Source organism: Zootoca vivipara, chromosome 3 (assembly GCF_963506605.1).
Source record: "Zootoca vivipara chromosome 3, rZooViv1.1, whole genome shotgun sequence".
NCBI classification, from domain to species: domain Eukaryota; kingdom Metazoa; phylum Chordata; class Lepidosauria; order Squamata; family Lacertidae; genus Zootoca; species Zootoca vivipara.
Window position 1 is genome coordinate 20,125,000 of NC_083278.1, and position 12,928 is coordinate 20,137,927.

Consider the following 12,928-nt stretch of genomic DNA (forward strand, 5'->3'; position numbering starts at 1 on the left):
GAACACACCCACATTTATGTTTATAGACATGCTTACAATGAAATAAAACAAAAAAGGGGTAAGTATATAAGCTAGAAATATTTTAAACCAGTGGGCAGTAAGCAACTAAATAAATAAACGCAAGAGTGGAATAACTTATGATTGTGTAATGGGACTACATCTGCACTCCATCCACCATCCCCGGCTATCCTCTCTCAAATCTGCTCTGAAAGGTTAGGGGAGGGGGAAATCGAATAAGAAGAAGCTGTTCTATTTGTGCAAAGCACTATTTAGTACTACGTTGAATGCAACCCATTTTCAGAACTGCAGCTACATTGGCTAATTCTTGAACTGGTTCCCCAAGTGCAAAATGGAGAGGAGAGAGAAGGAAAGGGAAAGGCTTCTGGCTTCGATTAATACCAGATGCCTTGACTTAAAAGAAGCAGTTGTAATGAATTCATGAACACATCCATCCATAACAGTTAATGAATAAAATGCCCTATTGTGCCAAGTTAACAAAAAAAGAGTTACATTTCAAGTATGGCATTAAATGATTCTATTCCCCAGCCTGCTGGTACAGTACTCTAGCGCAACAAAGAACAAAACTGCTCTATCTTCTGCATGATAGCCCTTCAGGTATTTGAAGACAGCTATCACGACTCCCCACAGTCTTCTCGAGGTTGAATATACTCAGTTCATTCAATTGTTCCTCAAATAAATTGCAATTCTTATCCCTCAACATCTTGGTAACCATCCTCTAGAGATGCTGCAATTTGTCAATGTCTTCCTTAAAATTACAGCACCCAGAAATGGACATAGTGCTCTAGTTGGGGCCTGATCAGCACGTAATAGCTCTTCCCAACTTTGGGTTGCCAAATATTGGTGAACTGCAAATCCCATCATCACTGGTTCTGCTAGCTAGGAATGATGGGAGTTGCAGTCCAACAACATTTGGGGACCCAAGCTTGAGAAAGGCTGATGTAGAGAGTACAACAGGGATTGCCTCAGAATCAGGATTATAGCAGACCTCAGGTGCCACATGTAAGTAATAAAATTATTATTACAATCAATTAAGATGAAAAGCTGCTAATGTCACTTTATCGCTTTGTTCCCTAATTTCAACCTTGGCCAACTGCTTCAAAGCATTCAGCAGCTTAGCTGTCTGCAAAACAAAGACTGATGGCTCAGCATGCAATGCCTACTCAAGAGAAAAGCAACAGGCACACACACAATATTGGATTGTATCTGATTAAGTCAAACTCAGAGCAGACCCACTGAAATCAAAGACTTAAGTTTATCACGTCCATTGATTTACTCTAAGTATGACTTTGCAAAACACAACCCTAACTTTTAATACAGGAAACTTATTACAAATGGGCTTGACCAGCTATAGGATAAAGCATGTAGTAACAAGAAGCAGAGGGTCGAAACAAAATAATTACAGGGAGCTATAACGTATCTCACAAAGGACAAGTGTTAAAACCAGCACCTCTGATGAAGTTACTACATGTTTTCAAGTTCTAAATTCCACTGAAATCCTCAGGCCTTCCTTCCAAGTAAAAATGTTTGCAACTGAGAGATCAGATGATATTTTTCTGCCACATTTTAAGCTATTACTTCTTATCTACATACATGTTCACTTCACCCCACTGTGTTGTGTATGTAGGACTTTTCTGGGAATCAACATTAAACTGAGAATCAACAGAGTGTTAGTATACATTTCCAAGAATCTGATAAATACCTTATTAGCTTTTTCATATTTATTCTCTATTGATTTAAGAGTGTGTTTTGTGCTTGGGAAGGAAGCATACAGACGTGTTTACTAGCATGTTTTCCTTACAAGTTCTGTGTTCTGCTTTCTACATACTCAGATCCTACACACATATATTCCACAACAGGATGTTTATCTGAGGTAGGAAATATGCATTCCATCACAATTCTGTAATTAATTGTCACTGGAAAGTTTTAGCGGAGCGCGAGTGACATCACCAACACAGCATCAACAGGAAGAGGAGGAAGTGGTTTTTTGTTTTGTTTTTGTACCATTTGGCATGTCAGGGAGAATTAAAAAAAGAATACCTGCCAACTGACCCCATATACTTTGCATATCCTTCTCGGTAGAATTTCCCCTTAAATACCATAATCTGCAGGCTGTGATTTGCGACAATGAAAGTGTCCACAGAATTCTCCTATTTGCAGCATGAGAAGCACCCACAACCCATGATCTAAAGGAAAACCCAGTTTTTAATCTCCTCATCATCCATGGGAATAAGACTGCTCGGCAGACTAGTACTTTTTGGAAGTTAACTGGGAAAACTGGCGATGAATGATCTCGAACAACTATGGGGAGTAAACAAAATACCTAAAATGACAGCAAGTAGATTTACTGTGGTTGCACAAGAGAGGAAAAGAACCACCTGGCCCTAGTCACCTGTCAGGAGAAGGAGGGCTGCTTCCAGGAAGAGGGAGCTCCAGGCATAGCTGCCAAGTTTTCCCTTTTCTCGCGAGGAAGCCTATTCAGCATAAGGGAAAATCCCTGTAAAAAAGGGATAACTTGGCAGCTATGGCTCCAGGAATGGGTATTTTCAGCCTGGTGATAGCCACTCATTTACATATTCACTGGTAATACAAATCAAATTCTAATTATTGTTTGAAATAATACAGTAATACAATTTCTAAAATACATGTACACAAAAAGAGATACTTACATTTCTTGTATTCAGAGTATTTTTGGTTTGAGCATGTATTGACTAAGCAAATATCCTGTGTTTGGAGCACACTTATATACAAAAAGTTGGTTCACAGGTGATAATAATTAAAGATGACAATTAGGAGGGGGCAGAAGAATGTGAGTACTGATGACACTTACAGTATCTCTATGATTACTGTATGTTATACTGCTAGTGTGTTCGTTTAAATGAATACAGAAAGGTCAAGATCTGAGTTTAAACCGTCCGGTTCACATGATTGACTTTGAAAACAAACATTTTTTTTCTGAATCTAACCCCTTTACAAATGACATCATTCTGATTAAAAGATACATTGATGATTTGCTCATAATTTTTAAATCTGAAGCAACATGTATTGCATTCCAAGAATGGGTGAACACATTGGATTCCCATCTAAAATTTACTTGTCAGTATCACAAAAAAGAAATTCCATTTTTGGATGTAGTGGTCTACATTTCAAATAGAAACACCTTGGCATTCAAACCATATAAGAAATTAACGGATTGTTACTCCCTACTCCATTACTCTTCAAGTCACCCTTCTCATTTAAAAAGAAATTTACCATACGGACAGTTAATCAGACTGAAAAGGAATGCTACAGACAAGAGAGACTATAGAAATGCGGCTCATCAGCTAGAAAAAGCTCTCGTTAACCGGGGCTACCCTAATTGTATCATACAGGACGCATACAGACGTGTAGACGGTCGCAATCGAAAAAATTTGCTTGAAACACGGTCTGATAGCATTAAAAACAGAAAACCCAGCCGCCTGGTCATGGGGATGGATTTCACACCCCTGGCCAGCCACATTAGAAATATTATATATAAACATTGGCATATTGTAGAAGACATACCTGGCTGTAAAGATCCCCCCCTTTTAGGGTTGAGGAAGAAAGGAACTTTGCGCAATCAATTGGTCAAAGCTGATTGTTTGGAATCACCATCCATTGTCACTAAAGGCCACTATAGATGCGGCTCATGCAATATGTGCCCCTACAGTTTACAAGTAAAAGAAATAAAAAGTGAACATATGCAGTTCACTTTTAAAATCAACTCCATGACCACATGCAACTCCAAGAACGTAGTTTATTGCATACGGTGCCCTTGCAACAAACTGTATATAGGCAGCACCACGCGGGCACTAAAGGTACGTATAGGAGAACACAGATCACGCATCCGCAATAAAGTGATGGAAGCCCCTCTTACACCTCATTTTTTACAAATGAAACACAGTGACTCCGATTTAATGTTTTTTGGCTTATGGCAGTACACACCCAAGAAATACCACAAGCAGGATATCCTAAAAATATTGAGACAACAAGAAACTAAATTGATTTTTATGTTTAAGACATTACAACCGGACGGTTTAAACTCAGATCTTGACCTTTCTGTATTCATTTAAACGAACACACTAGCAGTATAACATACAGTAATCATAGAGATACTGTAAGTGTCATCAGTACTCACATTCTTCTGCCCCCTCCTAATTGTCATCTTTAATTATTATCACCTGTGAACCAACTTTTTGTATATAAGTGTGCTCCAAACACAGGATATTTGCTTAGTCAATACATGCTCAAACCAAAAATACTCTGAATACAAGAAATGTAAGTATCTCTTTTTGTGTACATGTATTTTAGAAATTGTATTACTGTATTATTTCAAACAATAATTAGAATTTGATTTGTATTACCAGTGAATATGTAAATGAGAGAACCTTTTGAAAAAACACCTGAGCATTGTGGCCTAAGCCAAGATAAGTGGTTTCATACAAATTGTAAGTACTGTTTTTGATATTTGTTCTGTTTATATGTATATTAGTGTCTTAATTCGAATACTAATAAGACCTGGTTTATACCACCAGTGAATGCACTAAACATAAAAGTACAAGGAGAACTACTGAAGAAGCCCGTCATATGGGCGAAACAGGCAAAAAAACGCCGGCAGCCTGTCTACTACCATTGACACCTCGTTCGACCTGCTGCCACTTGCTGACCGCTAGATAGCCTCAAAGACTATAAAGACTGGTTTGCCTTTAATTTGTACATGCTATCTGTTTAACGTTTGAGTTTGGCTCTTGTGTCAGCACTTGTATATGGTTCTCTTATTGTTTTCTCTTTGGATTAATAATACTTGATTGAAACTGGATTGAATTTGGTGCCTTTGCGTGCTGCTTGTTTTATTTTGGACTTTTGAAGAAATTGGCAGCATTAGCCCATCATCTTTGTTTTTGGTGATAGCCACTGGCAAGAAAACCAACAGCTGCTGGTTGTTTCCTGTGGGAAACTGAATTCTGGACTAAACAGGCCTTCGGCCCAATCCAGGAGGGTTCTTCCTGCGTTGCTAATTTGCTGCCTCTTCCCTTCCAGAAAACAGCAGCAGCATTATTCTGATGACATAATCAGTTATCACATGGCTACAGAGCAAGGAGGAGGAGGACAATGTGCATAGCTGCCAAGTTATCCCTTTTTTAAAGGGATTTTCCCTTATGCTGAATAGGCTTCTTCGTGAGAAAAGGGAAAACTTGGCAGCTATGACAATGTGGTCTCAGGCCCTGGACAAATAACCCCGAGAATGAAAAATACATAGCTACAGGCTGTCCCGAAAACCACTTCCAGAGGTCACAACCACACCGTACATTTAAAGCACATGAATTCCTCTCAAGTATCCTTGGAGCTGTAGTTTGTTAAGGATGCTGGGAACTTTAGGTCTGTAAGGGCTAAACTACAGTTCTTGGGATTCTTGGAGAGAAGCCTATGGCTATTAAAGCAGTTCGAGGATTTGTGGGACTATTTAATTTTTGGATTTTATTGCAACATTTTTTTAAAAAAAATCTGCAAATCGCTCAATATCTCTGGAGTAAAACAGATAAATTGGACAGGATTGCAGCACCTGTATTGAGAAACAAGGGAAAAGAGGCAATGTAAAAACAATGCTGCCCCTCCTTGTTCCTATGCCAAAGGAAAACAACTTCACTGGTTCAACTCAAGGCCTGATTTGCACACCAGCAAGTAAATTACTGCAGTTCATGCCATATTGCTTACCATGAGGTACCAAAGGTCCATTTTTCTCTCAATGTTAGATCAAATGCTGGCGCATACCAACTAACAACCATGTGGGAATGATTTGCAAAATCATTCTCTGCAGCGCTTGTCATACAGAGGAGTCAATTTTCTTATGTCCATAAGAAGTTTTGTTTTTGTTTTTAGACTTATTGCTATGGAGAAAAATAGCCAATCTTATTTCTCAAGCTTTTCAATCCACAGGGCGACACACTCAATGCACAGTCACATATTGTTTATGAACGTGCAGGGCGAGATTTTACCACAGAAGCAACCGCTCCACGCACCAAACTTGTAGGTCTGATTCAAACATTGTGGTTCTTAAGAGAAGGCAACCAAAAAAAGGATTCCATGGGGGAACTGTAACATGTGTACGGTTACTTACCACAGGATGACCATATGAATAATCCCAGTTTACTGACCACATAGATCAGGCTGGATCCCTCCAGGGATCTACTCCCAACTTTTTGAGTGGCCTTCACACAGAAGCAGTAACATTTGAAGTGATTCTTATTGTGGCCGTTTCATACATTGGACTTGGCAAAACACCCTGATAATCAATAATTTCTATGGCAACACACCCAGGGAAGATCAGTCACTATCCTGTCTGAACTAGGGTTGCCATATTTCAAAGGGTTTTTCTGACTGACTTGCCTAAGATCCAGGACAAAGCGCCGCCTTTCGGAAATCCTCCCCTCCCCCAGATGTCAATTTCCCATTTGAAATCCCGGTAATATCCAGATGTAAGGCAGCCCTAGTCTGAACGAATGACAAAGGGGAACCTACAAGAAACTAATGTATGGAAATTCTACCCCTCGTCCACACCCGGCAGCAGAAAGCAACTCTAGATTTACTCAAAATATAGAAGGGGTTCATTCATTCAAAGTGATTGTATAGAGTGGCGTTTGAAAAATGGAGGTATGTGCTATGCAGCTTGTGTTTTTGCATCTGCGAACCAACATCTTGTGACTTTCGGGACACAAGATGTGAATTATGGGACCATATGCAGAGAAGTGGAAAACTGTCATTATATCTCTGCTTAAAATATATGGCATGAGTTTAGATATGGAACCACACTCACCTAGTGAGAAACACTACCCCTTGTCTCCCAAAGATCTTCTGAATTTCAACTATTGTGTCTAATGGAACACAGCTCACTAGATCACCCTGATAGCCTACTAGGATAAAATCCATATGAAGCTCAACTAGAGGAGCAAAAAAGCAAAAAGGAAAGAGAATAAGAAAATATAAGAACATATCTAAATCAAGTCATTGACATAAAAGGGCTACTTGTTTTTTTTTTAATCAGAAACTTCGCGGTGACAAAGACATAAAAGCCACAATTCAGTGAATTTTAGCATATGCAGACATCTATCAAACTATTCTTGCTTTCTTCGGACAGACAACCCAGTTTTGCTAACATGTTATGAATCTGTGCAACAGCAAGGATATTATCCCATAAAGAAACGCAGCCCATGCACTGAGTCAAACCCAGGACTAAATGTGATTAAAGCCAGATTGAAATATGTAAGTAATTTAACTAAAGGACAAATATTTCGAGTGCAATCCTATATATGGTTACTAAGAAGTCAACACCACTGAATTCAGTGGGACTCAATTCAGTATGCACGAAATTGTCTTGGGGTTCATCCTGGACCCACTTACCTGGGAACTCCATGTGACTTACTTCTAATAAATAAATGCCAGAATTGCTCTGTTAATCGTGTAGGACACAGACACATGGTTTTTGCATCTTAGCAGGCGTTGTCCCAAGTTCAGTGAGTTACTTTTAGTTTGCTTAACACCTGGCTGGAGAACCTCCTATCCCTACCAGATAACATCTGCTAACTAGAAAGAGTTGAAGTTTCACTATTCTGTTTCAAATATGCCACGCAAACACATTATCAAGACAGAATCATTGCATGGACATGACTTCAAGCATGCCTTACAGTACTTGGGGCTACCTTTTACTGAAATGAATGGGATTTACTTCCAAGTAAATACGCCCAGGATGGAGGGGTGTCAAAATTTAGCAGGACGTACTAGTTATTTCATGTGATGTGGAGAAAGGATTGGGATTTACCTGAGAAAAATACCACCCGTATAAAGGAAGCCACTTTAACCCGTCTTTCAAAACATATCGAATGTGTCCCAGAGCATTTTGCCTGACGGCCAACATATCTGCTATAATCCAGTCAACTGCAAAACAAACAAACAAAACTCAAACATTTATGTCCCTAATGTCAAAATCCTTTCCAACATTATTTAATACTCATATTTTCTAGTGCTTATGAACATGAAAGATGAACTGCGGTCAGTGGCAATGCAAGGTAAGTTCTTTCCACAATCATATTCCCCCATCACCCTGTAGTATTTTAACATGCATTTCTTCATTTTTTAAACAAAGCTTGTACCGTTTGCACAATACCACTAAATAACTTTTAATCTCCTGCCAATGCAGAATAGATGCATATCTTGAAGGATCTGGTTGAGAAACACTGACTCAATAGACAATGAACCAGAATCAGAAGAACTAGAAGCACTGGGACTTCTTGAAATCACCCCCCACCCCCAGGGTTCCAGTAATTGCTGCATTTTCCCATGTATAACGAACCCCCGTGTATAAGACGACCCCTATTTTTGGGGACTCCAAATTTACAAAAGAGTTGAGAGTTGTTGAGCTTTCTTTTTTGGGGGGGAGGATTGCCAGAGTTGCTGAATTTTTTTGGGGGGTGGGGGTTGCCGAGAATCGCTCAAACAAAAGTGGCAAAATATAATTCATGAAGCCAATCAGCCAAGTTCAAAACAGATATTAGACACTTGGCAAAAAATGAGTAGCACACAATTAAAACTAAACACTGTACGCAGATTTCCAGTGAAAATCACTTTTGCTCATGAAAGGCAGAACCCCCCCCCCCATTTTTCACGAATGCTATTACATCCTTCTTGACTGTTACAATACCTTCTTCCAGAGGTTGCTCCCAAGCTTAGGGGTGGCATTTCAGTGGGCTGCCATGAGCAGGACTGGGGGGGGGGGGGAAGCACGGGTGTCTTGCTTTGTGCAAGAGCCGCCATTGGATACAACTGTTTGCGTTGGTTCAAAAGCACTTCCCAATTCGAGGCACCTTGTTAGGAAGCACGTGGGGGCAAGTTTTGCAAAGAAACAGATTAAAAGCCCCATTATCTTGCTCATCTATCAGGATCATACCGTGTATTTTTGTTTATTTAATCTTAACATGCAATCCCAATTATCTAAATCTAGAGAATTTCATTCTCAGTGGTTATATTAACACTTTTTGTTTATAATAATTATTTAATTAAAAAACACTTCATACAAGGAAATTTCATACAAACCTGTACACTGATGATTTGATATATATACCACATTCTCCTTATTTTTTGGCAAATCACCATACAGAATTATCTAGGAAAGAAAAAGGGTCCTTGATTTAACAGCCTGAAGAACATCAACAAAACCTAGGATCAGACTTTATTTTATTTAAACTCTTGAGAGAAAATTTAACAATTCCCACTTTATGTCAGGACTACCTTTTCCCTTCCTTTCACCCTGATGCCCCAACTTATCTACCCATGACTTTATGTGGCACTTTACTGAAGTCAGGATGACCATGTATAACTTAAGTGTTCACCTGAGTCTATGAAACTGTTTCAAGCACGTTGTGTGAACCAGTGTAGCTGCAGTTGAGTGGGGCCAACCAGAGATGCACAAAATAACCACCTTTTAAAAAGGTGTGGTATCTTGATGAGCAATACGCAATAGCATACCTTTTCCTTTTATATTCCTCTATGTCAAATTCCCAGCTCCTGCCAACCTAGCAGTTCGAAAGCACGTCAATGTGCAAGTAGATAAATAGGTACTGCTACAGCGGGAAGGTAAATGGCATTTCCGTGTGCTGCTCTGGTTCGCCAGAAGCGGCTTTGTCATGCTGGCCACATGACCTGGAAGCTGTACGCCGGCTCCCTTGGCCAATAATGCGAGATGAGCGCCGCAACCCCAGAGTCTGTCACAACAGGACCTAATGGTCAGGGGTCCCTTTACCTTTATATCAAATTCCAGAGGGGCAACCATATTTTTCTGTTAGACTAACAGCAGGCATGGTACCTTAAAGGCTAGCAGGTTTACAGTGGCTAACTTTCATTGGCTGAGTTCACAAAGCCTTATGACACAATAAACCCTTTAAGTCTTTAATGTGCACAGAATCCTCCTTTTGCAATTCCCCTTTCACTTTCTAGTTGGGAGAAGGCCTGCACTTGTTTCCCGAGTGCCAGTTAGACAGTATGGGGGATGGTCAGGCAACTGTCAAGGTCCCAGACAAGTCAAGACAGCCCCCTGCAAATGATAAGCAACTGCCAAGCTTGGCAGGAGTAATCTTGGAAAGGTTCAGACTCTGCTGGGTGGAAGAGTCTGCTCCTCCCCTTTAACCCTAGAGAGGTGGAGGTCTTACTGGAAAAAGGCAAAGGTTGCCAATACAGATACTGTTTGCTCACTTGCTCACCTACCAATGTGGGTAAACAGTGCCCTTTGCAAAGAGCACCAGCAATCCTCATTCAACTGCCCTCTCTCTGTGCTGAGAAAAGAGCCCAACCCAGGCATGGAGGTGGGAAGGAAGAGCTGATTGTTGCTCCTTGCTACCTCTGCTCATTTCTCACCTGCTCACTTGCCAGCCTTTCTAGGTTGTGCAACCTGGAACTGGGCTCAACAGGCAGATTCCTCCCTGCTCTACCACCTACAGAGAGTGGAGAGCAAGTTGAGGCAGGGCCGTTCCTTACAGCTACCTCTCTTCTTCGATCACTCACCCTCTGGGTGATGTACTAGCCAGAAAGGAATGGCAGAAGTGCACCATCACAATGGGTCAGCAGCAACGGCTGGGTGCATCAGACTGAACGTGCCACTCAAAAGGGTTATGGCAGGTAAGCAACGATGGGGAGACGGACACTGCTAGGAACAGCCACCACCTCTGCTAGGTCACCTCCTTCTGGGAGCCACAAGGAAGACTAGACAGACTGTGCCACCTATTTTAGTTATATGCTGCCCATCTGACTGGGTTACCCCAGCCACTCCAGGCAGCTCCCAACAAAAACACACCAAACTATACGCCTTCATATGCCCCCTGAAAGTCAGATAGTGGTTTATTTCCTTGACATCTGGTGGGAAGGCGTTCCACAGGGCGGATGCGACTACCAAGAAGGGTACCTTTGCCCTCACCCTCCCAGAATGAAACTCTGCTGGCTCCCCAGTGAAAATTAGGCGTGCTGTGCACAACCTTAACCGCTGCATGCACTGTGCTGTACTGGACCTAGGTGTTATCAGCATCAAGGAAGTAGGCAGAGCCTCAGCGCTGTCTGGGAAAGATCGCTCCCACCTGCAACGCCATCCAGAGCCTGGGAAGGTGAGCAAACCGAGGCGGGCAACCCCCTCTGGGCTGGGAGGGGGAGGGACGGGGAGCGAGCGAGCGCTGCGACGAAGGTGCAGCCCCTGCCTCCGCTCGCTCACCTGCGCGCAGCCTCGCCCACCTGTAGCCAAGTTGCCGAGTCCCTCTCCGGCTTGGCATCCAGAGACGCGACGTAGTGGAGAGGTGGGGGGAGAAAGGTGACGAGGGGGGTGGGATCCTACCGGTATCTCCCCAGCCACTCCCTAAGGGGGCGTGGCGCATCCGCCAGTCCCCCCCAGCCCCCCGCAGCAGCCGCCGCCCTGACCTGCACGCCGGTGTAGTTCTCGAAGAAGAAGAGCACCATGCTCTGGTAGAGGCTGTACATTCGGTCGTCCACCTCGTGGTAGACGCGCGCGGGGAGCAGCGTGGAGAGCAGGCGCCAGGCGCCCCAGGCCAGCAAGTAGGTGGGCGCGGTGCCCATCATCAGGGCGGTGGGCAGCACGTAGCGCATGGAGTAGGTGTGCAACACCAGCGACAGCAGCATCTCTCCGGCCAGAGTTGGGCTGACTTTAAAAAAAAAAGGGGGGGGAGAGAAAGAAAGAAGAAGAAGAAATGAAGATCCGGCTGCTGGGCTTCGCGACGCCGCTACCACATGAAGCAGCAGCAGGAGGAGGCGCCTCTTCTCACGCCTCGCAGCCTGCAGGCGCCGCCGCCGAGTAGGAAGAGGAGGTCTCCGCAGCTCGGCCGCATGGCCCGCGGGTGGCCCAGGCAGGAAGGGGCGTGAAAGGGCGCAACGGAGAAGCAAGGAGCAGCCAGCAGCGGGAGCCGGGCACCGGCAGCTCCTCCTCCTGCTCGGGAAGCGCACGCGACGCCCTCACCTGCCCGCCACCCCCGCGCCTCTTGGCCGCGCACCGAGAAGGAGGAGAAGGGCGCCGGCGACGAGGCAGCTCCGCCTCCGCTTCGCCGGAGACTTCCGGGGGTTGGCCAAGGCTTGCTCCGCCTGCAGGAGGCTCGCCTCTCCCCGCCTCGCTCTCGCTTTTCGCCTCTCGTGCCCGGGAGCGAAAAGGCGCGCGTAAAGGCGCCCTTAGGGCTTAGCTCATGATTATTATTTTTAGTTGCTCCTCCTGTTAATGTTGCTTTGCAGATTCCAAACGCCGCATTAATTTGTTAGCCTTTTTTTTGCTGTTAAGTGTGCCGGATTTACATATAAGCTAAACAAGATACAGTATAGCTTAGGGCCCCACTCTCTTGGGGGCCCCCAAACTTTTTTTTAAAGAAAAAACTGGATGTACATTTCCAAGATACAAGATAAAAAACAAATAAAATAAAACCTACATACAGTAACAGTGTTTTGTGTTGTGTGGGCTCCTATGATATAAGTAATGAGCCCCACCTGCTCCCTAAAATAGCACTGGTTTGCTCATTTCTATATATAGGGTGCCTACATTCTGCATGAACTGGTTGCATAGCAACATGTGCAAATGGCTTTAGTATACATATTAGGTCCATAAATGACCATATAGCATAACACAAAAAACAGCTACAATTTGTTGTTGAGAAGGACAGCAGGACATATAAAGTCGGCTCTAGGTAGACCCCCGGTGGCGCGGCGCGCTAGGGCGCTGGGCTGGTAGGCTGGGCGCCGCGCGGCAAAGCCGCACGAAAACCATTCTGTACCCTGCGAGGGTGGGGGCACCGGAGCGATCTCCGCCCCTCAGCGCCAGGGCACGCGACCTGCTGGAGACTGTCCTGGCCCCATTAACTTC

The 12,928-nt window shown here is 43.5% G+C and overlaps 1 protein-coding gene across 1 annotated transcript in view; it reads right to left on the minus strand.

Annotated features, from left to right (window-relative positions):
• The window catches only part of AGPAT5 (1-acylglycerol-3-phosphate O-acyltransferase 5), a 31,902-nt gene extending 19,774 nt beyond the window's left edge, over positions 1–12,128 (minus strand). The window contains exons 1-4 of the mRNA XM_035109953.2: positions 12,041–12,128; positions 11,488–11,729; positions 9,124–9,193; positions 7,853–7,968 (exon numbers count right to left, since the gene is read on the minus strand). Coding sequence (XP_034965844.2) covers positions 7,853–7,968; positions 9,124–9,193; positions 11,488–11,706 — 405 coding nt within the window. The 5' untranslated portion in view covers positions 11,707–11,729; positions 12,041–12,128. The remainder of the gene's footprint in view (positions 1–7,852; positions 7,969–9,123; positions 9,194–11,487; positions 11,730–12,040) is intronic.
• Positions 12,129–12,928: the final 800 nt, after the last annotated feature.